We start from the raw sequence: 27,956 nt of genomic DNA, 5'->3' as shown, positions 1-27,956 counted from the left end.
ATAGTCAAACACTGCTGCAGTTAAATATTTTACCCTTTGTTCTCCCTGCATCATCTACAATAATAATCTAGTTAGTGATGATATTTACTGCTGTGTGGCTGACAATTCCCTGAAAGAGAAGTTGGGGTGCTTCACTGGGCTGGAAAAAGTTTAGCTAAATCAGAAAGCAGGTCTAATGAAGCAAGTTTATTCTATATCTATAAAAGGCTAAGTTGACTCGCACATGCATGATACATATAAAGCTCTCGCTGGTGCCAATTGCACGTGTGTGTTTCAATCTGTCATTGTTGATCGTGAATTTAGTTGACACTTCTATTAAAGAGAAAGGGCGAATAGCGATATTAAAACATTCTTCTAATTAATTTCCTTTCAATGTGCATGAATTCATGCACTGGGCCACTAGCATTCTATAAATGCCAATTGAGCACCTGGAAGGGCCAGGCTCTGCACTAGATTCTTTTGTTTCTGCCTAGCTAGAAGCCCGTGAGGTTACAGATTATCATCATTCAGTGAACGAACACAGAGCTAACAGGGCCCATCACCAGCAAGTAACTGGGAAAGCTCCGCACAGAATCTTTATGATTAAGGCTCTTTATGATTAAGGCTCTCTCCATATGCCACTGCTGCCCCGACATCAACACCATGACACTGGTCTTGCCCCACAAACATATTAAATAAACATACTGGATTCACACAGCCTGTCCTGTGGGTCAGATGGATGTAGGCGCAGGTCCCATCACCACTTACTAGTTCCATGTCACCTTGAGGATGTCACCTCCTCTCCATGTTCATCAGTTTCCTTAGTTTAAAAACAAGGATGACAAAACCATCCACAAAACTAAAAGACAACCCACTGAATGGGAGAATAGACTCACTAATAATATATCTGATAAGGGTAGATATCCAAAATAAATAAGAAACTCATATAACTCAATAACAAAAAATAAACCATCTAATTTAAAAACAAGTGGGCAGAGGACACGAATAGACATTTCTCCAAAGAAGACATGTAGATGGCCAACAGACATATGAAAAGAAGCTCAACGTCACTAATCACCAGAGAAATGCAAATTAAAACCACAATGAGGTGTCATTTCACACCAGTCAGAATGGCTGTAATCAAAAAGGTCAACAAGTAACATGCATTAGCGAGGACGTAAAGAAAAGAGAACCCTTATGCACTACTGGTGGTGTAAATTGGTGCAGCCACTATGGAAAGGTATTGAGATCCCGCAAAAAACTAAAAATAGATATACCATATGACCCAGCAATTCCATTTCCAGATTTTTATCCAAAGGAAAACAAAAGCACTAATTCAAAAAGATTCATGCACCCCCATGTTCACTGCAGCGTTATTCACCATAGCCAAGGTATGGAGGCAACCTAGGTGCCCATAGATAGATGAATGGAGAAAGATGTGGTACATATATGCACTGGAATATTACATAGCAATAAAAAAAGAATGAAACCTTGCCATTTGTGACAACACAGATGGATCTAGAAAGTACCATGCTAAGTGAAATAAGTCAGACAAGGACAGGCAAATACTCTATGGTTTCATTTATATTTGGGATCAACAAAACAAATGAACAAACAAAGCAAAAACAGACTCATTGAAAAAGAGAGGAAAGGGATGGTTACCAGAAAAGAGGGGGATGGTGGGATGGGTGAAAAAGGTAAAGGGAAGCATAATCAATACTATTGTGATAAGCTTATACAGTGCCAGATAATCACTAGAATTAGTGGGGTGATCACATTGTAAGGTATAAAAATGTCACATCACTATATTGTACACCTCAAAATAATATACCCAATGTAATATTGTATAAGAACTATAGTTAAATTAACAAATTTAAATTTTAAAGTAACAAGGATGACAAGGGTACCCATCTCATAAGAAAGTAGGAATTTTAAGTGTGATAATGTTTGTAAAAGTGTGTACACACTCCTCGTTCTCATCCCTGAGGGCCCCTGGCCTTCCTCCTCTCATCTGATCTTTGAAGGCTGTTAAGTGAATAACTGCTCTGCTCGCTTGCTAGACGGAGGGTGACTCTTCCTCTCAGTGTCTCTGAGACTGTCGAGGTTTGGCACTCCCAAGGCCTGGCATGTGGGTCTCATGTGCCCAGACTGACCCAGCAAGCCCTGCTCGGGTACCCTCTCCCGCAGAGCAAGCATCTCTGTGAAAGTAGCAACAGCTCCCTGTCTGATTTCCACTCCTCCTGCTAGAGTTTCCTGCCTGGTGACGGGGACCATGACTTCGTCCTGGATGGGACTCCTCAGGGGAACGCTCACTGGAGATCCTAAGCTCACGAGAGTCCCAAAGCCGCCGCCTCCGCCTGCAGCCTGCACCCCTCGCCTCCTGAACACGAGCACGGCAGAGGCTGCGTGGGGAGCAGGCAGGCTTACCGGCACCGCTCACCACACAGATGGAAATGTTCTGAGCAAAGTGTGTGCCAATCAAATATTTATAAATCAAACCACATCCTAAAGGCACTAGGGTAGTTGGCAGGCCCAAAGAATGCTACTTTACTGTGCAGCCCTTTCCAAAGGGCAGACTCCCTCTCTCCGGTGAAATCCGCCCGGCCCTCGTTTTCCAGGCAGCCAGACTTCCTTCCTCGGGTTTGCCGGGACGGCACCTACCGGGAAAGGCACTTTGCTCGCCACCAGATCGGGCTGGAAATCAAGGTAGCTTTTCACGTGACCAACGCGGACACAGCGGCCCCCTGCCAGGCAGAGAGCTCTCCCAGCGGGGTTCTCACCTTGGTCGATGTGATGCCAGAAGGCTCCCTGCCCCTCTTCCCCGTGCACCCCTTATCTGGTTACGCGGGAGGGATTTTTCTAGATAAACTTCTTTTTTTTAATATCGCACAGTCCATGGACTGTAACAAAATTTTCCAGGCACCCCTTTTAGACCCTAAAGGGGAAGCAGACGCCTTGACACACTAAGAAAAGCCTTTTTCAGATATATAGGTATTCCAAACCACTGGAATTTTTTTCCCATAAACTCCTTTTTTTTCCTTCCTCTTCACCGTCTTTCTCTAATGTTTTGCGGAGCCCGGCTTGTGGCTACGCTTTAATTATAAATGCCACTGACATAAAACAACCTCACAGAGCTCTGAATGAGGCTGACCTCACTTTGGGTAAACACGGCAAAGGACAGGAAGTCTCGACCCAGAATAAACCAGGCACATAATCTCTTTTGGCCTGTCCTTGGAGAGAAGTGGAAAGCGGGCTCACAGGCCACGGAGCTGCAGCAGCAACACTTCCCCCGGCGCGTCTGTCTCACTAACAGCACCAGTTGTGATCTCATTTTTTAAAATTTCTAGAACGGGGCAGGAAGGTGAGGGTGAGGGCGGCCTGGGGCTGAGACACCAGGTGCAGGGTCCCAAGAGCTCACTTCTCTAGGCGCCGACAGGCTCCTAACACCTTTTCCTTTCTGTCCTTGGAAAGTAGGAGTCACACATCTTACTGCAAATAAACTATCGCTAAGAGCTAATGGAAGGCTCTGGGGAGCAGAAGAGAGAACCAGAGAGACAGGCTTACGGTTGCTCAGAAGAAAAGGTAGAGCACCTCGTTAGGGGCCGGCATCTCCACTCAAAGGCTCAGCTCCCCTTTCTGTAGGTTCCTCTAAGTAAAGACCCCTGAAGCGGTCCCAATGATGCGCAGGGGACAGGGAGGGGCACGATCCACAAGGCGATCTTGCACGTTGCAGTCGATTGACATTTATTTTTGACAGACAGGCCACTCCCACACCTGCACACCCTCGTGTATTTATTCCTAGCAAGGGAGCAGGACTCTGGATTCTATTGACGATACGGTCACAAAGCCACCAAGCAAACGTCTCCCACCTTCTTACAGCACATTTTTGCAATGCTTTGTAAACTGGATTCCTTTAAGAAATTTATGTCTCACACGAGAGTACCTTTTCAAATAGTGCTTTCCATGTCTCCAGCTAAGTCAAAGTCGCTGTCCCCAGGTCAGAACTGGGGAACAATAAGGAGACTATGGACTCAGTGACATATCATTTTTCAAAATGTACTCGCCCCTTCAGGCTTGGGGTGCTTTGGGGCCACCGACCTTCCTGCGCACAGATAGCAAGTCCTAGCTCCCCCGAGGGGATGAAGAGGAGTGGCTCCTCCCTGCTCTGGTGCTAACCTGGTGGAAGGTGCTGGAAAAGGAAACTGAATAGAAAGGTGAGGCTTCGGTGGTCCCTCACCCCTGTCGTGCCTCACCAGCCTTCCTGGGCCCTGACTGCCTGCAAGAGATTCACCTTTATGGATTCCTTTGTTTAGAACTAGATGGTCCCTGGGGTCAAGCCTGAGCTGGGTCCTGGGGCATCACAGGGGTCATCAGGAGCAAGAAATGGAAGTGTTGGCCAGCGCTCAGTGTTTGCCCATTGACTGAGAACTGGGCTTCCTATGTGAATCATCCCCTCAAAAGTACAAAGGAGAATTCTACCAACACCCGCAGCCCCATTGCCCAGAGTTAACCAGTGTTATCAGCTGGCTGTTCTTGCCTCAGAATTGTGTTTTTAAAGAAATGAAGAGCTAGGCCCTGGTTGGTTTGGCTCAGTGGCTAGATCTTTGGCCCAAGGACTGAAGGGTCTTGGGTTCAATTCTGGTCAAGAGCACATACCTCGGTTGTAGGCTCAATCCCTGGCCCCCATCCAGGCACGTGCAGGAGGCAACCAATCGATGTGTTTCTCTCACGTTGATGTTTTTCTCTCTCTGTCTCTTCCCCTTCCTTCCACTCTTTCTAAAAAATCAATGGAAAAATATCCTTGGGTGAGGATTAATAAACAAACAAACAAAACAAAAAGAAATGAAGAGTTAGGATGAAAGGGAAGTTCCCGCTATTCCCCTCCCCAGTCTTATCCTTCCCAGAGCTGCTGCTTACATGAACTTGATCTGTATCTGGGGCACATTTTTCTATTTTATTCCATATGTATTCATGAGCTATGCACATTGTTTTGTATTTTTCATAAGATTTTCATTAAGGATGTACTATAAATATTATTTTTAAAAATATTTTTATTGATTTTAGAGAGAGAGGATGGGAGAGGGAGAGAGAGAAAAACATCAATTTGAGAGCAAAACATCAATTGGCTGCCTCCTGCATGCTGCCTACCAGGGATTGAGCCGCAGCAACCTGGGCATGTGCCCTAACTGGGAATTGAACTGGAAACCTTTTGATGCATGGAACGCCCAACCAACTGATCCACACTAGCCAGGGCTAAATATTATTTTGTAATTTGCTCTTTTCACTGTATATTACGTTCTGCTTCTCCTTGGAAGAAAATTATATCCTATATAATAAATGGGTAATATGCAAATTGTCTCCTCAAATGGGAGTTTGACCAGAGTTTGACCAGGGGGAGGGGCTGGCCCCACCCCCGATCACCCCCCCCACACACACCCTGATCAGGGGCAGGGCTGGCCAGCCGGCCAACCTCCCACGTCCCTCCTGGCCAGCCTGGCCCAATCAGCCCCAATCAGGGCCAGGCCAGCCGGGCCCCACCCATACACGAATTCATATACTGGGCCTCTAGTATATACATAAATGAGAGAATAGGGGAGAGTTTTTGTTGTAGTTGCCGTACTTTTGTTTGCTTTTAGTTCAAAAACAAGTGGGTTTTTTTTGTTTTTTTTTTGCCATTGTGTTGTTTTATCATTCATAGTATCATCTGTACCCCTAACTGGGCATCAGCTCCTGAAGGCAGGGCCATTGTCCGGCATTGAGCTCAGTTCCCAGCACACCACAGAAGGTTAATGAATCCATGTTAACTGAATGGCTTTCCCCTTGGCTCCAAGAGGGAGGAGCTCCGCTTGGCTACAGCCAGGCTGTGTGGCCAGCTCCTCCCTCTTTCTGAGCCCCTTTCTCATGCTCTCTCCTTCCCACTCTTCCTTGGCAGCATCTGCAGGAGGATGTAGGCTTGGAAGACTGGAATGAAGTCACACTAGGGAGCTAGACACCTAGCCGGTTACACGAGTAGCTTGGGCTGGGTGTGACTCCTTCCTGCCAGCCCTACTTGCAGAAGGATATATGTTTAGGAAACTTAGCCAGAAAGAAATTCAGTGAAAATGAGCTATGAAACTTGGACATCCTGGAGAAATAATATTTACAGAGGAAACTCTTGAGACGAACTCTCACCAGTGTAACAACCCTGGTGCTGGGGCTCATGGCCGAGAACTGGCTCGTGTGCCAAGCAGCGCTGGCTCCTGCTCTGTGAGGCCTTCACACAGCCAGAAGGGGACTCCACAGACGGCAAAGTCAACTCGCTCACCCCACAGCAAGATGAATGGGAACTATTTAAGGCATAGAACAGAAATGACCTAGGAAATCAAGAGCTTTATAGAAATCTTCCTAGGTGATAACAGTGTGTCAATGCAGGTTCATCCGTCATGACAAATGTGCCGCCCTGGTGGGGAATGTTGATCGTGGTGGAGGCTATGCATTTGCGGGGCAGGGGGTATATGGGAAATCTCTGTACCTTCTGCTCAGTTTTGCTGTGAACATAATACTGCTCTGAAAGATAAGGTCTATTTTAAGAAAACATCTTCTTTGATTACCTAAAAGGATTTGCCCCTTGGGGTTTCTGTTGCACCTATAATGCGTTTAACTAAATACCGACAAAGGGGGATGCTCGATGGAAAAAAGTCCCAGGGGCTAATGTCACTCCATATGCTATGGCTACAAAAGGGATCATGGATGACCACCGCCATCTTGCACATGTCTGACCTTGAACACAAGGGAGTCCATGAGGGGAGTGAGTACAGCTTCATTTGGACACATGTTTCCCAGACCTGAAGCTCAATGTGTTTTATGAAAGAGAGGATAAAGGAATGCTTAGACATGGCTCATGGTTTTGCCCCTGATTATAAGTATCACACTGGATAAACCATGCTGTCACCAAGCGTAAGTCTTCTCACCTGTAGGACAGAGCCAGTGCCACCTTCCTCCAGGGGATGCTGTGAGGAGCGATGACGTCACCTAAGCACAGTGAAAACGATAGTTAGTCCTGGCACTTTCCATGCATTGGATCATTTCATCCTCACAACTCCATGAAGCAGGTGCTATCATTATAGATAAGGAAACAGAGGTAAATACCTTGCCCCATGATCACACAGCTAACACACAGCTGAGCCAGAATTTAAATCCATGCAGTTTGACTATGGAGCCTACACTCTAATTTGACACTATCTATACTAAGATAGAAACTAGGATGCTCACTGCCTGGGACCTTGTAGCTGTAATAAATGGTTATCTCCTTCCACTGGTCTCTCTTAAACATACAGGATTATGTTGAGAAATTGATAGCAAGCTCTCTGAAAACCATAAATGAAAACGAGGAGGAATTTATTTAAATGCTTTATTGAGATTAAACTCCCACACCATATAATTCACCCATTTAACGTGAACAATTCAGTTGTTTTTCTGACATTCAGAGTATTCAACCATCTCCACAATCAATTTGAGGACATTTTTGTCACTTCAGAAAGAAGCCCTTTACCTCCTAACCATAATTCTCCCTTCTCTCTCCCCACTACCCTCCCCAGTCCCTGGCTACCACTATTTACTTCCTGTCTCTATGGGTTTGCCTATTCTGGACATTTCATTTACATGGAATCACAAAATCTGTGGTCCTTTGTGCTTGGCTTCTTTCACTTAGCATGTTTTCAAGGTTCATCCACGTTGTGGTATGCATCAGTACTTTGTTCCTTTTTATTGCCAATAATACCCTATTGTATACAGTATTGCTATCAACCATATTTACTTGCTTCATAGACTGTTAGAGCTAGGAAAACTGTAGAGACTGAATCCATATACCTCTCATTTTACTGGTGAGGAGACTGTGGCCTAGAGGTTAAATAGCTTGGCCAAGGTCACACAGAGGGTGGGTGGTAGAAGCCTTGAGCCTCACAACTCTCAACTTGGTCCCATCTTACTTCACTCTACAAGGTGTTGTTGGAAACATAATTCAAAGCTCACAGCTTATTGGTGATGGACCAGCAGAGTCATCTCTGCAAATATTAGCAAAACATTATTCATTCAACAAATATATACTAGCTGTCCCCAGAGGGCAGGGCACTGCGTGAGGTGCTGGAGACCTCATTGGGAACAGGACAGACAAGATCCCTGCCCTTTCTCCCAGACAAGATTTCTGCACATTCTCCTGGGGAGGCAGAAATAAATGAGTAACCCTATAAGTGATTTTAAAAAAAATTGTACTTTGTATAAAGTATCATGGAAAAACAAACAAACAAACAAGGGGCAGAAAAAGATGATGTGGGGACCAAGGTAGCAGCGGCAGTGGCAGGGATGGTGAGGTGGGGGGTGGGAAGGGTATCATAGTGTGTCATAGGCTATTTGGGTGGGAAAGCCCTCTCTGAGGAGAGGGGGTTAGGCTGAGGCCTGGAAGAGGAGAAGGGCCAACTTTACGAGTATCAGGGTGAAGAAGGTGCCAGACATAGGGTAGAGCATGTGCAGAGATCCTGAAGTGACAAAGAGCTGGGTGTGTTAAAGGAGTTGATGGATGAAGCGAGTGGTGTGATCTGAAGCTAGAATAGGGAGGGCCCAGGTCACATGGAGACCCTTTGGCCTGTTCTCTCAGAGCAACTGAAGTTAGGAGGACCTGAGGGAAAGAAGGTCCTTGGCTTCCATTTTCCTTCCTATGAATCAGATAGACTATATTTACCTGAGTCTCTGCAGCAAGGATTTCCAAGGACAAGAAAATTGCATCTTCAGTAGGGTAATGTAACTGTGTATCCCCCCCTTGAAGTGAAAACAGGGAAATGAGAAAATACAGGCATATTAATAGGGATGTGGTTTAATGGTCATAGCATAGCCACATAATGGGACACAATTCAACTGGTAAAGAAGAGTGAGGTTAAATCCTTCAGTAATGAAATGGAAAGATTTCCAATTAGTTGTTAAGCCGAAAATCAACCAACCAACCAAACAAATAAAAACCCAACCTGCAGAACTGTGCATCTAGTATCTTACCACTTGTGTAAACAAGAGAAAAAGCAGGAGGTAAAACATGTATTTGCTCATATATGCACCAAATTTGAGTAGAAGGATTCACCTAAAATATACCTCAGAGGGGTTTCCTTGTTGTCTTTGTCTCCCCAGGAGAAGGTTCTGGGAGGAAGGACAAGGGCCTCATCTGTCCTGTTTACTGCTGTCTCCCCATTGGTTGCAAATGGGAGGCTCAGATGGGGTGAGGGAGACTTTTCACGGTCTCCTCTTATATTGCTTCTGGATTTGAAACATGGGAATATAATTCTTATTCAAAGAAGTTAAATAAAAAGGGAAAATAAAAAGTCGTAAGGGGTCTACATGGGCCAACCAAAACCCTGTGTTCTTTCCAGCTTCCCCTGCCCCTCGGCCTCTGACAAAGCTGAGCCTCAGAGAGGCCAACTCATCCTCTGATGCAACCACTGAGTGCTCACTGGTCCCTGGTCTAGACTCCACTCCTAGTCATAGAGATGGTTTTGATGACCAAAGAATTGTCCAGAAGAGTCCAAAATTGATTCTGATTCCCAAGTGTGAACCATCACAGCCACCATGGACAAATGAATCATTATCAGATGACACTGGGCTCCATTTAGGTACCCAGCAGTGGGCAGTTGGTGTAAATGGGGAGAGAGTAACTCAGGGAAATTCACATCCCTGCCCTCAACCTCGAGGTTTCTCAATCTTGGCACTAGTGACTTTTTGGGCTGAATAATTCCTTATTGTGAAGGGCTTCCCTGTGCATTGTGGGATACTACTAAACTTCTGCCTTCTGGATGCTAATAGTACCATCCCAACCAAAAAGGTCTCCACACATGGCCAAATGTCCCCTGAATACCAAAATCGCCTCCAGGTAAGAACTATTGCTTTGTATCCCTGCAATTCCAGGAAAGCGGGTCATTCCCCCAATGAGAAGCCAGGGTTTCCCTCTGCCTCTACCCAGCTGGGTTGCCTCAGAGGATGGAGGGTTGACTCAACCTGTCCACAAGAAGCTCCTATTCCTAGAAGGCCCCGGCTGTAAAAAGACACCCCCAAAGCAGGCTGACAACTGAGGTGGAACACACTCAGGCTGCCCAGTGGCCCACTCTACAGCACCCCCATCGCTTCCTCCCGTGGTTATCTCCCTCCAGGTGACAAAGACAGAGCAAGGAGTGAGGCTCCGTGAAAAGTGCACCCCAGGTGATTCTGTAACAAACGGGGATGGGTGGGCACCCCTGCTTCATCTCTCCTTCTCTCAAGAACATGATTCCCAGTGGACCGCTTTCTTTGGAGGGCAAAGAAAAAGGAACTGTATTTCTATGTTTTGATTAATCTGGGGCTCATCCTTGAGGCTCTGAAATGAATGAGCAGAATTTTCCGTGGCTAACTGTCCTGGCCGCCAGGCCCTGTTGGCAAAGGCCTGGTGTTTATTTACTTTTGCTTGTGTTATTTTTATTCCAGTTCAGCTGCAGCTCAGTGCGGAAAGCGTGGGGGAGGTGTATATAAAGAGCACCGAGAGTGGCCAGTACTTGGCCATGGACTCCGACGGGCTTTTGTACGGCTCAGTAAGTATGAGGCTGACAAGCTCCCAGACTCGGCCAAGGTTTGAGGTTTCCAGAAATCTTGTTATGTTGAGTGATACACACTATAAAGCAACAATTAGTCTCTGTTTGTTATTTTTTTTCCAGTAGGATTCCCGCCCTCTACCCTGCCTTATTTTAGGCACAAACATAAAAGAGTTTCTTGCGGTATTCTCTCAAAATACTCAAACGTATTATCACATAGAGGAGACATTGATTGAAATTTTGGTAAGTCATCCATCACTCATCTCAGAATACCTAGTTCCACTTCACTCATGCATTCCACAAATCTTTCTTGAGTCCCCACTACATGTTATAGGCGTGTCCCCTATGCTTTTTATAAGAACTGCAGGGCCCAGATCCTCGTAGTGAACATGTCACACACAACACTTTGAAAGGGTCTCCTAAATAAAACATTTAATAGCCCAATTGTACAAACATTTATCAAATGCCTCCTGTGTCTAAGTACAGTTAGGTACCGGCAGGGATGTGAAGGTGAATGAACCACAACCCTGCCCTTGAGAGGCACAAAGAATTTATTCAGTAGCTAACATCCTCTGCATCACCTTCTCCATCCCTCTTCTGGTTAGTGCTTTATATAGGTTGACTCTGTTAATGATGGTCTTTGTGAGAAAAGGACAGAAACAGAGGAAATCTGATTTTTCCCTTACTGGTATCTCTGGTAAAAGATTTGATGAGAGCCCTAACTGGTTTGGCTCAGTGGATAGAGCGTCGGCTTGCGGACTGAAAGGTCCCAGGTTTGATTCCCATCAAGGGCATGTACCTTGGTTGCGGGCACATCCCCAGTGGGGGGTGTGCAGGAGGCAACTGGTCGATGTTTCTCTCTCATCGATGTTCCTAACTCTCTATCCCCCTCCCTTCCTCTCTGTAAAAAATCAATAAAACATATTTAAAAAAAAAAAAGATTTGATGAGAAAGGGAGCTGCAGCCAATGGCCCCAGGTCTTGAAATTATTTCTGGATTTCAATGACCCTTTCTCTGTATCCTAACAACTGATAATTAAGGCTTGGCTGTAACTCATAGCCCAAGCCAATCCCCACTGCGGGGCGTGCAGAAGGCAGCCGATTGATGTTTCTCTCTTATCGATGTTTCTGACTCTCTGTCCCTCTCCCTTCTTCTCTGTAAAAAATCAATAAAATATATTTTTTAAAAAAAGATGCATGTCTACAGGACGGCATGGGGGGGTGGGGGAGAGGGTTTAGTCTGGGGTTCCCTTTAACTTATATTGAATTGTCAAGAGGCAGTGGGCATGGGAAACCCTCTCTTGAAGCCATCATCAGCCAGAATTTGGGATGTGAATGCAGTTCAGCTTTTTTCATGCTCCCCTAGGGGTCAGGAGATGGGATCAACAGTTACAGGTAGCCTCTACTAAGCTGTTTACTGAAATACAGATCAAGTGGGACAGCTTTAAAGGGTTTGGAGCCAGGCAGTGGCTGCTACATAGGGAATAGGTGGTGTGTGTTTTAAGGTAGTTCTTCCAATTGGTAATAAAATCAATTGACCAATCAGTCATTCACTTGCAGGCTCATAATTGAATCTCACGCCTCTGCCACTTTGGCAAGTTACTCCCCTTTTGAGCCTTGTCTAAGATGAGGACAGTAATGGACAGTACCTACCCACATATAGGGCTGAGAGGCCGCAGGGAGACAATGAACAGACCGGCCCACCAGCGTGACTGGCTCACGGGAGACGCTCCATCAATAGTGGCTATGAAACATTCAGTTTATACATCCCTTGCCCTCATTATTTCATAGGTTATATGTTAGTTTTATGGCTTTTTCCTCCTTTAAGTCAGTTTTGATGTTTATAAATTTCTGTTACTCATATAAAAATATTGGGGGAGACTCCTCAAATCTGATTTTCTCTAGGCTCCAAACACCCGCTACCTCCCCACCCCCCATCATCCTGGCCGTCACTGTAATTCACCTAAAATATTCAGACGGTGATCTTCATATGTGAGGCATCAACATTTTTATATTTCCCATTGATAAGGACAAGTTCTAACATATCTCAGAGCTCTGCCTCGTACTCTTAACTGATTTTTGGCATCAGTCCATCCTGATCCAAATTTATGTGCGTGTGGGAAGGACATAGTTATTTTAAAAAATAACTTCAAAAGGCTATATCCCAAAACATTCCTTCACTTATCTCTGGAGATGGTAAAAAGCTAACTTTATAACATGTGAATGACTTCCTGTGTTTTCCAAATTTTCTCCAGTGGGTATATGTATGTCACCTATGTAACTGGGAGGAAAGCGTGCTAAATATAAAAAAGAAAATAATGAAAACAATGGCCATGAATCAGCTGTCACTCCCCAGGCCCTCGGCATTGCTCCAGATGCATAACGAGCGCTGACAAATCCTGCTGGGAGGCCAGAGGCAGCACCTCCGATTTGGCCTGCTGACTCCGCCTCTGACTCAGCCGTTCTCTGTGTGTCTGCTGCTGTGGTGGAATAGAGACATCAGGTCGGGGGTGTGGCCGTCCTCTTCTTTGTCACAGAACAGGGGCCTGATGCCCACTGAGGGGTGTCATGGGGTGAGCCCTCCCTACGGGGGAGTGGGCAACCCACACAGGTCCCAAACTGCCAACCTCCTCCCACCCCTGACAATGTGCATCAAACACCGATGTCTGGGTAAGTTCCTGTGGAGGCATCAGAGTCACCCAATTAACTATTACGTCTATGTCCCACCTTGTTCTAAAATGCTCCAGTGTCTCTGCCCGTTGTCACTGCTCTAGACTGCAGATGAATAAGCAACTGCGTGCTTCCTGCTACGGAGTACCTTGCTAATCAGAGGTAACTTTCCCGAGGCCTCTACCGGATCTCAGGAGTCCAATTCAATGCACCACCTCGTTGGTGAGCACCTATTACTTGCCAGGTTCTAAGTCTGGCTGTAGGCAGAGGGCTGACAAGGTCCCATCTCTTCCCTCAGGAGGGCTTGCAGTCTAATAGGCAAATGTGCCCACAAACAGAGAACACTGCACAACAGAAAGGGGCTCCCCCACCACTGTGGGTGAGGAGATAATAGAGACCATGCGACTCGGAATTGGAGCCAAGTCAATATACAGCATTAGTGTTTTAGCTCACCTAACTGGTTTCTGTCCAAACATCATAAATGTTTTCTACAATCCTGACAAATAGGAAGTTCAAATAACTGGGGTTCCTCCCATTCTCTAACAGATGCATTCCAAGTGAAAAAATAATTATGGATAATAACTGCCCTATTGAATATGTTGGAACTCTTTTCCACCTTATAAATTTACAACTGAATTGGATTCCACTGTATGTATGTGCCACTACCTACTTAACCAATCACCTTTCTGTGCATATTTAGGTTGCTTCCAATTTACCATTATATCCAATGAACACCCTTGAAAATATAGTTTTACACTTTCTAACTCTCTCCTAACTGTTCCTAGGAGTGAAATTGCTGGGTCAAAGGTCGTGCATATTGAAACCTTTGATGCACATTGCCCAACTACCTTCGGGAAGTCTCCACCAATGCGTCTCACCAACAGCGAAGGAGAGTGCATGTTTCCTACACTCTCACCAACACTCAGGCGTGTCTTTTTTCTCCTTGCAGATATCATTGCCAACATGTTAAATCATTTTTTAAATTTGCATTTTCTTGCTAGTGAGATTGAATGTTTTCATAGGCTTATTGCCAGTTTTTGAAACAGCAGACATAGTGTGCCATTTTGATAGCATCCTAAGTCTATATCCATCTGGTCTTATCTACTCTCTGTGCGTACGTATATAACGATGCAAGGAAGGGTGCTTATCACCTGTTAACCGTTGTCTATATCTGGGTGGGTGGGCTTTGGGCGGTTTTTTTTCTTTTCTTCTTTCTTTCTTTTAAGTAAAAAAACATTTTTTAATCTTCATTGTTGAAAGTATTACATATGTCCCCCTTTCCCCCCCATTGACCTCTCCCATCCTGTCCCTACCCCAACCCCAGGCCTTCACCGTCCCATTGTCTGTGACCATGGGTTATGCATATACGCATATGAGTTCATTGGTTGATCACTTCCCTCTCCCCACACCCTCCCCTTAAGTAAAATTTTAAGTTTTAAAAAGTGCAATTCTTTTTATAAATAGAAGATAAAGCTACTTCCATTAAAAAAAAAACCAAAACGTTAAGTTCCAGGATATGTGTTGGGCTTAGGCCACATTTTGTGGAAGCACTGATGGTCTTAACAATGCGAAGGTACTATCCTGCTATTGTTAATGAAAATCACCAGGATGAAAAATTATATTAGTAGTTTTTCATTTATTCGTTAAGTCCAAACTTAACAGCCCTCACTGCATCACCATCTGCTTTCACCTGCTTTAGACGTTTTTCATGGCCAAGCCTATCTAGGTGCCAGGCCTCTACAGAGACAAAAGCCCAGCCCCCTCCCCACTTGGGGTGCCTACAGTCATTCAGGATCTCCCCAGGGCAGACTTTAGGGTCCTGAGAACAAGAAATGTAAAGGGACCTTACAATGATAGTAGGTGTACATTGAAGGCTCATTATGTGCTGGGTCCTGTTTTAAGTCCTCATTACCATCCCCGGAGATAGGCTCCATTATTATCCCAATGTTACTGAAGAAGGAACTGAGGCACAGAGAGCCTGGGTAATTTGCCCCAGGTCACACAGCTTTAAGCAGAGGAACCCTGCCTAAAACCACTCACTCACAGCCCTCCTCTCTTTCGGTTGTATCTTTGTAGCAAACACCCAATGAGGAATGTTTGTTCCTGGAAAGGCTGGAGGAGAACCACTACAACACCTACACGTCCAAGAAGCACGCAGAAAAGAATTGGTTCGTTGGGCTCAAGAAGAACGGAAGCTGCAAGCGTGGTCCTCGGACACATTATGGCCAGAAAGCAATCTTGTTTCTCCCCCTGCCAGTCTCCTCTGATTAAAGAGGTCTGTTCTGGGTGCTGACCACTGCAGAGGAGCCTGAAGGGGTCCTCGTCGGCTGACCCCAGATTGTTCCCTTGACCATTGGCTGCGCTAACCCCTGGCCCACAGAGCCTGACTTTGTAAGCAACGCGCTTCTAAAATGCCCAATTCGTTTTCTTGCAGAGCCCTTTACCCCAACACAGTTTGGAACAGAGGGGACCAAATTGCTTCGAGGGGCCAATCGGCTGGCCAGCCTGGGTCTGGTTTGGAGGTCCAGTTGCCTCTGGGCACCTGCTGCAGGCTGAGCCTCTCAAGGCAAAGGTGGGGCCAAAAGAAGTGTGTTCAGGGGGCTGCCAAGTGGGTCTTTCAGTAACTGTATCCGGTTCCCTCCACCGAGTAAAGTTCCCCCAAACAGCGGGCAGGACACCCTTTGTCTTTTCGACCCCCCACGATTATTAGAGAGAAGCTTATGGCTAGGTTAGAGGAATGCAGCGTCCCCTGAGTAGAAACAGGGATGAAGAAGTCCTTTCACGAGAACGGAAGGGATTACACTGGCAAGAGGGGACTGCATGCTGGTGGCGGCTGAGAAGGAAGGGATCTCAGTGCGGAATCGATGGAGGATGGGAGGCTCACACATGGGAAAGCAGATAAACACAGCGCCTTAGAGTGCCCTGACTTTCCGAAGGTTATCAGGCAACAGGGAGCCGCTGGGTGATGTCAGGTGGCCAGCATGAGAAGTGGGTTCTTGATTCAAGGGCATGGGATGCTGGTAAATTCATTTGGGTCCTGGGCGTGGGTGTGGGAGTGATGGGAAAGAAAGGGAAACCGGGCCGAGGGCTGGTTGTCCTCTGAAGAGGATGATTCTAGAAGCAAGAAAGAAAGAGAAAGGGATGTGTGCTTGGCCACCCGGAGGCAGAGGCTTTGGGGTCCCAGGGCAGTGCTCACGCACCGTATGGGGAGCTTGTTTGAATGTAGATTCTGGTTCAATGGGACTGGGGTGTGGTTTTGGCATTTCTAACAAGCTCCCCGTGTGTCGCTGCTGCAGACTCCCACCATTCGTTCAGTTGTGGTCCTAAAAGGATGTTAGTCAAATGAAGGTGGCTCAACCTTCCCACCCCACCCCCTCTCCTCATGCTTAACAACACTGTAGCATTCAGGCACATTGGCCCAGTTATGCCTGTGTGAAGGAGCATGTATTTAAGGCGCTTTGGCCCACTGCCTATAAAATGCCCATTTAGAAGATAAACAAAAGCATACTTCAAAAATGTTAAACCCTCACCAACAGCTTTTCCCAAGAGACCATTTGTGTTACGATTACTTGTATAAATATGCTTCCTGCTTAACGTAAACCTGACCCAAGTGGCTAGCAAATTAGAAACACCATTCATCTTTGACATATGATACCGTTGCCCTGTAAATGCCTTTAATAAGCCATTTAAATTTACTACGAGAGACTGTATGTTTTAATCACATTTAAAAATATATAGCGCAAAGGCAGTTAAACTGATTAGCATCCAGCCACTGAGAATGACAATAATAGGATACGATGTATAAGCTACTCAATTATCCACCACTTATACTCCATTTACCTGTAAAATGAGATTTTCCTTTATTTCCCACTGTGCTGTTAGACATTTTTCTTTGAAAATGGGGATTTCTTACGCAATGATGTGACAATTGTGGATGAAAACCAATGAGAGTGTTACCTCATGTTTTATAAGGAGTGGAAGTGATTATTAATGGAAAAACAATTCCGTCATATGGAGAATGGAAGGAAAATGACAATCTGTGAAGGTTCGAAGCAATAGTGGAATTGAGAACTGAACCGGGTTAAAAACGATTGTAAATAATACCATCCTGCATTTGTTTCTACAGCAAATATATTGCATAACTTTTTTGTTTTTGTAACTTGGATAAGACGATTCCATTTCATATTAGTAAATCTTTGCAGGCAAGTTGGGGATAGTACAGTGTGGCTTAACATCTATTTACTATAAAGATTTGGCCAGGAAAAGGTACCCAGAGAGGAAATCCAAGATATTTATAACGGTCCATAATTTTTAGTATGTGAATCAAATTCAAGTATAACGTTGGCCAAGAAAATGTAAATACTGTTGCTAACAGGTGAGGCAGATGTCTGTGGCTTCAGAGACCCAACGCATTGTAGAAGAGACACTACTGTGACCTCGACCCCCACAGGCCAGTCATCACTCGTGTGTTCGTTCAATGAATACTTATTAAGTGCCACTGTGTGCCCGGCACTGTACAGAGTACTGAGGCCTCAAAGAACCTTGTCTGCCTGGTTTGCTGCTGTCTTCTCTCCAGGGCATTAGATGTATGATGAAAGATGCTGTGGATTCATTAACAGTTCCAGAAACCCAGGTTTGGGAAGAATTAGTAACCTCCAGCATGAGATAAGCCCCTATCAAAGTGTCAGAGGACATGGCAAGGTAAACCTAACATTTGCACCTGTAGAACCACGTCAGGCAAAGAGCCTGTTAGATCTGGTAGGAAGCAAGTGGTCAGAAGTTCCTCACTCCGTCGGAACATGCTCTAGTTCCTTAAACATGGAGCATCCCTTGCTGCTCTCTCTCTTCCTGGAGTCAGTCATGTGGCCACTGCCTGTCACGTGCCTCTCGTGTGGGTTCACCCTCAGGCCAACTCTTATGAGTTGCCTGACATTCTGTACAAAGCATCAGGAGTGTGTGTGCTTTGGGGTGTTTTCAATGTGCTGGTGGAGGTAGAGGTGGTGGTGATCTGTTCCTTGGAAGGGATGATAGCCAAGCCTCCTGTGGCCAGCAGTGTGCACTTACAAACACTGATCAGAGCATCTTGTGTTACTGAAGACCAGGTACTTGCTCTGCATCGGAGGCGATGGAGCCCAAGTCCTCAGCCTTGTAGAACACGATGCTGAGACCAACCATGCTCCTGGGCTGCAGAGCAGACCTCTGATGAAGATGCCTGTCCTTTTACATCACTGCCTCTCTTTTTTTGCACCTTATACGTATTAATAAACGTTCCAGTACGTAATAATGTCTCCGAGTTTCTCTGCATCGCGGTGTCTCACCTCCCTGTGGAAGGACTTCCCTGGCATCCCTGAGGTGTGGCTGCTCTTTCCTAAGGCTGATAGGAAAAGGTAAGGCAGCAACATTTTTCATTTTGTTTGGAAACCTAAGGCAATATTGGTGCTTCCTTAGGGACCCACTAGAGAAATATATTCAGGAAATTTGCCCCCTGAAGAGCCAAGCACCATAAGTAAGTCATTTGACACTTTAGTTTCATAGTATAAATCATGCAAAATTATGCTCCTACCTATTGTAGAGTTGACCAGCTTATGCTTAGGCAAAGGTACTGTGACCTGAAAAAAAAATGCAAAGACATACTTACAATTTTAAGTCAATGGTCAGAGGCGCATCTCAAGAGCCTTGATGTGAGACCATCGATTCCCTCAGCAGGTTTTCTGAAATGATCATACTAAGCAATATCTCCTTAAACTTCTGAATCATATAACTCCTTATTATTAGGAGAAAGTTCAGTTGCCTAAACATCATGGCAGAATCAGATCACACACATGCACACTCACTCACATGTATATACATGTGTACATGTATATACACACTCGCATTTACACATGTGCACTCGCACCCATACGCACACATGCATGTGAACCAATAGAAGAAAGGTGAGCAGCCCTAGCCGGCTTGGCTAAGTGGGTAAGAGCATTGGTTCACGGACTGAAGGACTCCCGGGTTCGATTCCAGTCAAAGGCATGTACCTCGGTTACAGGCTTGATCCCCCGCCCCGGTTAGGGTGTGTGTGGGAGGCAACCAATTGATGTGTCTCTCTGACACTGATGTTTCTCTCTCTGTCTCTCCCCCTCCCTTCCACTCTCTCTAAAAATCAAGGGAAAAATATCCTCAGGTGACGATTAACAACAACAAAAGATGAGCAGTGTTTGCCCACTCTGCTAATTACACACCACAACCAATCCCTTCGTTTCTTTTTAAAGTTGCCTAAAGCCATATTTTTCTCCCTTTCAGAGCTTGATCCACACTAAGAATGACTTTTTCCATCACAACCAGCACATACATACTCTTGTACATACATACAACTGAAACAGAAAATGTCACAAAGCTACGTATATGAGATGCACTCAGGTTTTTCTATTACATTCCACTAAAATATGCTGGTCAAGATGAATTAAATTGGGACACAACAGCATGGGTCACAATGAAAGTTTGAAACATGGCTTCAAGTAAACATTCTCCTTCCCAAAGACAACGAGACTCAATTAGAATCCTATGTGATGATGTTAGTGTTTTCAAAGACACAGTTTGTTCTTGAAGAAACAAGACAGGAAACCTCCTGCTACCCAGAAACCATCTGTCCTAAGGGTTCGGTGAATTCTCTTAGCTGGTTTGCTACGAATCATGCAAAATGAATGCACTGTTGCAGATTCCACAGGCACCCACTGCTGCCTCCACTGCTGGTCCTGGCAGATATCTGCTCTCACAGCCCTGGGGACTTGAACTCTCCTTGGGAATTGTCATCACTTTGGGCCATTCCCTCCCTAACTCCCCTAATCTTCACGTCATTCATTTGTTTTGCCCCAAAAATTCCTACTTCACAACCATTTCTAAATAAGACATGAAAAGTAGACTGAGCCAGAAAAAAAGGCTAGAAAACCAGCCTCCATCACCGTCTGGAAATTGCCTTTTTATCTCCCCTATTACCTACCCAAAGAAGAGGTTTGACCATACATGACTCAGTCATAAGATAAATGCCATTACTACTGGAATGTATCTTAGCCTGCCAGGGATTTAAAAATTATCATCTTTGCTCAATCAACTAAAAAGAGTAACTCCAGGCCCTAATGTTTGAGAGGCTTAGGGTAGCTGAACATTGGCCTCTTATGGATGAGTTGGACCACAAAGACAAAAATAGAAATGAAGTTATCACTTCTCATATCTATCTGGGAGATGTCCTGTCAGCCATGGGGTGGGCAGGGGAGGGCAATCCTGAACCCTTAGCACTTGGGATTGATATATTAACAAGTATGGGAATGATGACATGTCAAACAAAGATGTGTCTTCAACTGCACGTTCACAAATTAACAGAAATTATTTCAGGAATGCTTAAGCCCAACCAAGCAGTGGGATTTGTATATTCTCCATTTCAAGATTACTAGGCGTTTGACAACTGTTCAAATTAAAATGACGGCTCGTAAAAAGTGGTGCTCGCCCTTCCTACTCTGCTCCTTAAATTGTCCTCCACCCCTAGAAAGAAACTCCCTTTGCCATTGTACTTAAAATTGACTCTAAAATCTCAAGAACCCAGAACCTGCGGTGTGGGGATCTGACAGCAGGCGCCCTAGATCCCAGGGATTCACCCAACGTTCCCTCAAGTTACAAGGGAAATTTACTTAACGACTATGGAATCCTTCTGTAATACTCTACCCACTTTGCGGTTGACATATTGACCGTGATATACTGCACTGTTAGCTTGCTGCCCTGGTTAAAAAATTAAAAAGAGAAACCAGGTCACACATGGCCTGCAGCTAGGGGGTGGTTTTGCTTTATGAAATGCATTTATTGCAGGGTCTGGTTTTGGGGTCTTCTGATGGGTCTGAGGATGTTTGTGACGTGAGGAGGAGGTATTTCCCAAATTGCTTCCTTCTCCCTTCGTTTCCCACTATCACACAGGCTTCACATTCGGCAGCTAAACATTGGTGTCTGTCTTATTACATAAACAAGCAAAACCTCACCGTGTCTTTGAAGTACTTTTCTAACAACCTTAATGAAGGGTTGGGCATTCCCTGGGTGGAACTGCGTTCAATTTCAGGATTGGGTCACTTGGCTGCTGTGTTTGGGGTGGGGGTGGGGGTGGGTAGCTGTAGGCAGGCGATTTGTGCAAATCATTACAGAAACACACTTCATTGTGATTTTCATATTTCATGTTTTTCTGTCTTAGGAAAACTTGTTTTTTTTTGGTATGACGCAGAGATACATAAGGGCAAGATGTTAGATTATTTTACTAATATGCCTTCGCCCAAAACTTTTTCTCCAAAGTAAGTTACAGGAATGTTGTTCTATGCTAACTTGTTTTGTGAGCATTGTAAAAGTAGGACTATCTGTAGCCCGGGAATGTCAACTGTTAAGAATTCAGCAATTTCCTATAGAAATGAACAGTAAAATCTATGGCTTTCTCAAAATAGAACACCTGCATTAGAAGCCTTGACTCTGACCTGCGAAGTGGTGCAGGTTTAAGGGTTGGCCAGATTGCTTCTCCTAATATGGGACAAAATCCCGAATCCAGGACAGCTGTGCAGAGAGGAAAAATGAGAGGAAAAACTTGTTTCTCTATTCTTGGTGCTACTGGAATCTGTCACATGATGTTTAATTGAGGTGAAGAAGAGAGATGGATTTTATAGATTGCTTGAAAATGTGTAACTCCCAAGCAACCTGAACATCTGGGAACAGTCCGGCAGGGCAGCGGGCTACCCTGAACAGACTAAGCCTCCAGAATAGTCAGCATCAATAAAGTGAAAACGAAGCCTCTTTCCTCAGTTCCCTCACTGACTCATCCATCCATTCATTATTTATTGAGTGTCTACCATTGTGCCAGTCAGGGTCCAATCAGGAGATAGAGACCACACCAAGAATTTGAATGGGGAAATTTTTTGTGAGTATATGTGTGTCAATCCTCACTTAAGGGTACTCTTTTTCCATTGATTTTTAGAGAGTTGAAGGGAGGAAGGAAGAAAAGCGGGGGCGGGGGGATGGGGGGGAAATATTGATGTTTCTTCCTGAACCCAGAGGGGCGGGGATCAAACCTGCAATCCAGGTACATGCCCTTGACCGGGAATCGAACCTGCAACCCTTTGGTCCACAGGCCGACACTCTAACTGGCCAGGGCAGTGAGTGGAGAAACTTTAATGGGAAGAATGGTTAACTACTAAGAGGGGTAAAGAGATCTCTAAAGAGGGAAGCTGGTATCCCCAAGGCTTAGGAAAGCACTCAAGGAAGGAACAAACTTGCAAGCTGGTCTCCTCTCCAGGATGAGATGCAGACTTCATGGGAGAAGGTGTGGCTGTGGCCCACAGGCCAGGGGAGGATCTCACTGCAGCGCTTCCAGGAGCTTCCCACCGCAGCACCAGCGGAACTCTCCGGAAGCAACCTGCTGGGGCTGTGGACCACTAGGTCTCCCGCAGGAACTGCCCCTGGCCACTGTGTCATAGGAGCAAGAAGAAAAGCACCAGAGCCCCAAAGAAAAGCCCCTTCCTCTCAGTGTCCCTCCAGTGCCCTCTGCTGACAAACCTGAAGTTGCATCAGCTGGCAAAGGAGGGTCCAGCTCCAGTGTCAAAATGTGGCAAAGAAGAACGGATTTGGAGCGTAGGCAATACACCGATAACTGGCGTGACCATGATTTAGTTATTCTGCTAGACACAGTATTAAAAGATGAATACAAGTGGTCCTTTCCCTTTAAAAGCTTATTATCGTGGTGAAGCAAGTCTCTACATGAAATTCAGGACCAAGTTTTTTTTGGTTTTGTTTCCTTTTGTAAAAAGCTACTGTCTTTCTAAGCCCTCCGAGCTTCTCTGAAAACCACCAAAGAACATATTGCTAAGTCATTCCCTGATTTAAATGAACCCAAATCCCTGTAATATAAATATACAGAAGAAGATAGCCCTGGAGCCACACTGGCCGAGTTGAAATCCTGGTTCCTCCACTTATTGATCTTGTAACTTTGGGCAAGTTACTTAGTCTATCTGTCCTCCATTTTCTCCTCTATAGAATAAGGAGACAAATAGTCCCAACCCCACAGGGTTATTGGAAGCATCAAATGAAATGACGGTATGCAAGTATTTTTTTAAATATATTTTTATTGATTTCAGAGAGGAAGGGAAAAGGAGAGAGAGAGAGAAACATCAATAATAAGAGAGAATCATTGACCGACTGCCTCCTGCACGCCCCCTACGGGGGATCGAGCCCAGAACCTGGCATGTGCCCTTGACTGGCATTGAACCCAAAACCTTTCAGGACCTTTCAGGTCGATGCTCTATCCACTGAGCGAAACCAGCTACGGCGGTATGCAAGTATTTTTAGCACAATATCTGGCATGTGATAAGGGTTAACTAAACATTTGCTATTTTTTAGAAAAAATAATTATGCATATTATATAATAAGTTATGGCTAAAAATGATCTTTTAGATTTTCCATTTAGGTTCCCAATGATCAATTTTAAGAATCCATATTTGGAGAGATCTTGCTTCCCAGCAATTCCTTTGAAAGAGATAAAAGAATCTTGGTTGACTCCAAGCTCCCTTTATAAGGCACAGATTGTGGGATGTAATTGGCCTGCTGTAGTTTGAGTTGGCCAGGCCTCATATGGGCCATTGTATCTCATTCTAGATGTTGCCTATTAAATGAAGTTTTTCAAATTAAGAAAAATGTTATAACAGATGAATAGTTAGGGGCAGAAAAACATATACATAAAACAAACAACTGAAGAAACTGGATGTGTTTAGTTTAGAGAAAATTCTAAATGAGATACCAGAGCTCTCTTCAGATAGCTCAAGAGTCACGCTGTTTTTCTTGCTCTGGTAGTCAAAATGAATATAAGTATTTGGAACTTGTCAAGGCAATATTTTTTGGTTCAATATGAAGAAAAAAATATTTCTAACAACTAGAGCATTCCAACTGGTGGGAGCCCCGCCACAGGTAGCGTGATTGGGAGTTTTTCATATAGAGCCTGAGAGGTGGACACCTGTGGTAGACTCTGTGATGTGTCCCCAGCTTCCCCTTCAGAAGCGACCCTCCCAGCTGCTGAGAGCACTACCTGTGCCATCAGCACCCTTCAGTGATGGCCTTGGCCAGGACAGCTGCCCGCCCCTCTGGGGAAGGCATAGGCGCATTACAGCCGGGTCCCTTCGCCTCAGCTTTGGACAGTTCTAAGGCTCTTTCCAGTTTCAGAATTTCTCATAATGTCCACTGAGGCCTCTGTTAAAACTGCCTCAACTTCTCTTTCTGCCCCATCCTGTTACCTTCCCTTCCACAGGTGTGATCTCAAGATTTCTAATCAACGTCCTGCTTGCTAATCTTCATCTCAGAGTCTGCTTCCTGGGGAGTCTAGCCTGTGACAATGCCTGTCGGGGATGCCGGAGGCACTGCTCTGAGCAGGATAACTGCAAAGGTCCCCTACGGCCTTGAGACTCCACAAAGTCTTTGGGTATCTGGAGCTGCATGTTCTAAGTCTACAAAACTCCAACCTGTCTCTATTGTATGCAATCCATGTGGAGGATCCTCAAAAAAAACAGTATCCTTTGTTCTAATGATCTGATCTATGACTGGCCTGGTGTCACTTGCGAGGGGGCCTTGTTGCATCATTAGACTGTTTATTCAATCACTTGTCCAGTCTTCCAACAAATATTTATTAAGGCCCAAATATGTACCAGGCCTAGTGGGTAGAATGGTGCACAAAAAAGCTCTTTCCTGGAGCTTACAATCAAGTGAAGGGAAATATATGAACATATTATTTCCCAAGTTTCAGTCAATTTCATATTGCCTCTAAAATGTTTGCCTCTATTCCCATTGCCTGACCATGGTACTTCTAATTCACATGGCTTATGGAAGGCAGATGCACAGTTTTACCTACTTTAGGCCCATTGTAAGTAAAAATGGTCACAAAAGGATAGGCTACTTACTCTATAAATATTTTTTCTAATACCCATTAAAATAAACATATAACTTTAAAATAATAAAAAAACAATGAACACCTGCATATTATCTGTGTCATATACATATACTACCCTTTGGAAGCAATTTACACAAAGGATCCCATAGAGAAATGTAAAGCTGCAAGTGTGACAGGTGCTTACAAAGGGAAGTATCCAGCGTCCTCAAAATATATAATAGGGGATTGAACTCACTCAAGGGCTTCCCGGAGGAAATGAGCTGATATCTGAAGGAAGAGGAAGAGTTGGCTAGTAGAGAGGTGACTGTGGATTGTGAAGAGCATTCTGGATAGAGGCAGTAGCATATGCTAAGGCCCTATAGCAGGAAGAAACACAATACCAGTGAGACTCAAGTGTGGAGAGCAAGGAGTGGGGGCAGGATGTGAACTGAGGCCAAACAGCAAGGTGGAGGCCAGTGATGGATGAGGGAAGTTAGGTGGAGTCCATTCTCCAACAGCTATAGATAACCAGGTGGAAGCTATATATACATAATCACTCTCTCTCCCCATGTAACTGAATTATAACACTTTCCTAAACCCTCTGCCAAAGGACACAAATAATCAGTATCAACATGCATGTTTTTGGCTTGGGTTCAAATCTGAGACTGTGAAATGTATTCCAGACTTGAAACTTTGGGGGCTGAGGTTATATTCGCTAAATATTTAGATCTTTCCCCGAGGCTTTCATTCATTCCATCCAGCAGGTGGAGTACAGGAAAATGCTTTTTGTTCCCAGTAAATCCCTTATATCCAAAAGGAAAAGCAAGGTTTGCCAGCATAGTCAAGGGTGAGAGATAAAACAAGGAAGCAGTGGTTGTGGAAAGCCTGAACTCAGTAGCTTCTTATTTCTGTGCTTCCAGAAATTCTGAAATTGCTGTCCAAGTTTGGGTAGCTATGCTATTAATCAGCCCAAAAACACATGAAGCGGCTTAAAAAGAATCACTTAACCAAAACCGCATTCTTCACAAGACAGAAAAACAGAAAGGCAACTTGGACACTCTTCTGAGATGGTGCCCTTCTCAGGGTTTGGGGAGGGATCTTCCTGGCTGGAAATGTCTTCATCTGGCTACGAAAGAGATAACATAAACATGTTTACACAGATCTAATGAGAAAAACTCAGTAGCCCACACTGCCCTGCAGTTACTGACTCCTTTTTTTAAAAAAATATATTTTATTGATTTTTTACAGAGAGGAAGGGAAAGGGATAGAGCGTTAGAAACATCGATGAGAGAGAAACATCCATCAGCTGCCTCCTGCACACCCCCTACTGGGGATGTGCCCCCAACGAAGGTACATGCCCTTGACCAGAATCGAACCTTGTATTCTTCAGTCCACAGGCCGACACTCCAGCCACTGAGCCAAACTGGTCAGGGCAGTTACTGACTTCTTAAAGTCCTGTGGTCAAAATTGACCTCCTAGAAAGAACAAAGAAACCGAAGAGACAGAAAGCAAATAGAGATAGAATAGATTATTTTCAGTATTCTGAATTCTGTAAGAAACATGACTGATGCCATTTGACAGCCACTCTGAATTAATCTCATTCCCTTTTCTAGAAGGCACAGGGACTTGCCTTCCTGACAACCAAACAAAGAAGATAGTTCCTGAATCCCCGCTGTGGAAGAGGGACTGCAATCTAACTCCTGAGAATGAAGAACGAAAAGGGCTCTATTGAGGAGTCCACAACATAGCTGGGGAGCGTGGCATATAAACAAATCATTAAATGCAACATAGGAGAGCACTAAAAAAGTCCACACAGGAGCACAGGTGGGAGGAGTGTTTATTATTACTCCAATCAGAGGAGACAGCACATGTTAGGATGCAGAAGAGCAAAGAAGAATGGCGTGTTTAAAGGATAGTGAGCTGCTCTGGAAAATCTGTAAGGTTCCTTATGACAGAAGTAGGCTTAAACTCTGCCTTTGGACAAGAAGAAACCAATGGAGACTTTAACCAGGGAAGTCACAACTCCACATTCATATTAAACTCAGATAGCACTGGCTGTAGTGGAAAGAAGATGAGAAAACCAGCCAGCAGGCTACGGTTAGAGTTTGGTTTTAAGATAATAAGAACCTGCATTGGTGGTGATGGTGGTGATGGTGGTGGTGGTGGTGGTGGTTGTGGTGGTGTAGTGGTGGTAGTGATGATGATTTTTTTAGTGTGGGAATTTTCTGGTAAAATTTCTTGGATAATTCTCTCCTTTCCATTTATTTAGTTCATTCTCTCTCTCTCTCTCTCTCTCTCTCTCTCTCTCTCATAATTGGTTCTATTTCTCCAGAAAATCATATTTGTTAAATATGAAAACAGTAATACTTTTTTTTAAAAAAAGCTTCATTTTTTAACACTACATGTTAAAGTATTTAGGAGTTAAATGTCATGATGTATATAATTTACTTTACAATGGTTCAACAAACACACATACACAGAGAGATAAAAAAAACTGTGGCAAAATGTCAATAACTAATAAATGTAGAGTATGGGTGTACAGGTGTGTATGATACTTTTCTTTTTACCTTCATGCTCAGAATTTCCCAGAATAAAGAGTCAAATTAAATGAGAAAATGAAAAATCAGAGCGGTAAGTGAGAACTGGCAGATTTAGCGTTCACCTCATTTCTCATGGTAATCATTAAATGAGATTTTGAAAGCTCCTGGGTACAGGAGACAAAGTCTTGAGCTGGAGGGTAAGTACAAACTATAATTGAGACTACTGTTAACCAGGATTTTCAAAGAGCTACACTGTCAGTGAAGG

General features: G+C 44.5%; 1 protein-coding gene across 4 annotated transcripts in view; it reads left to right on the top strand.

Annotated features, from left to right (window-relative positions):
- FGF1 (fibroblast growth factor 1) overlaps nt 1–18,509 on the top strand; it is a 95,112-nt gene extending 76,603 nt beyond the window's left edge. For 3 of the 4 annotated variants that reach the window (XM_006776990.2, XM_006776989.2, XM_006776991.2), the window contains exons 3-4: nt 10,456–10,559; nt 15,305–18,509. In XM_006776990.2, the coding sequence (XP_006777053.1) occupies nt 10,456–10,559; nt 15,305–15,499 (299 nt within the window). In that variant the 3' untranslated portion in view covers nt 15,500–18,509. The remainder of the gene's footprint in view (nt 1–10,455; nt 10,560–15,304) is intronic. The other variant, XM_006776995.2, reaches the window with a different exon arrangement.
- Nucleotides 18,510–27,956: the final 9,447 nt, after the last annotated feature.

This window comes from Myotis davidii, unplaced genomic scaffold (genome assembly GCF_000327345.1).
Source record: "Myotis davidii unplaced genomic scaffold, ASM32734v1 scaffold89, whole genome shotgun sequence".
Taxonomy (NCBI): domain Eukaryota; kingdom Metazoa; phylum Chordata; class Mammalia; order Chiroptera; family Vespertilionidae; genus Myotis; species Myotis davidii.
Note: the sequence above shows the minus strand (reverse complement) of the source record. Positions and strands in the feature narration are given on the sequence as shown.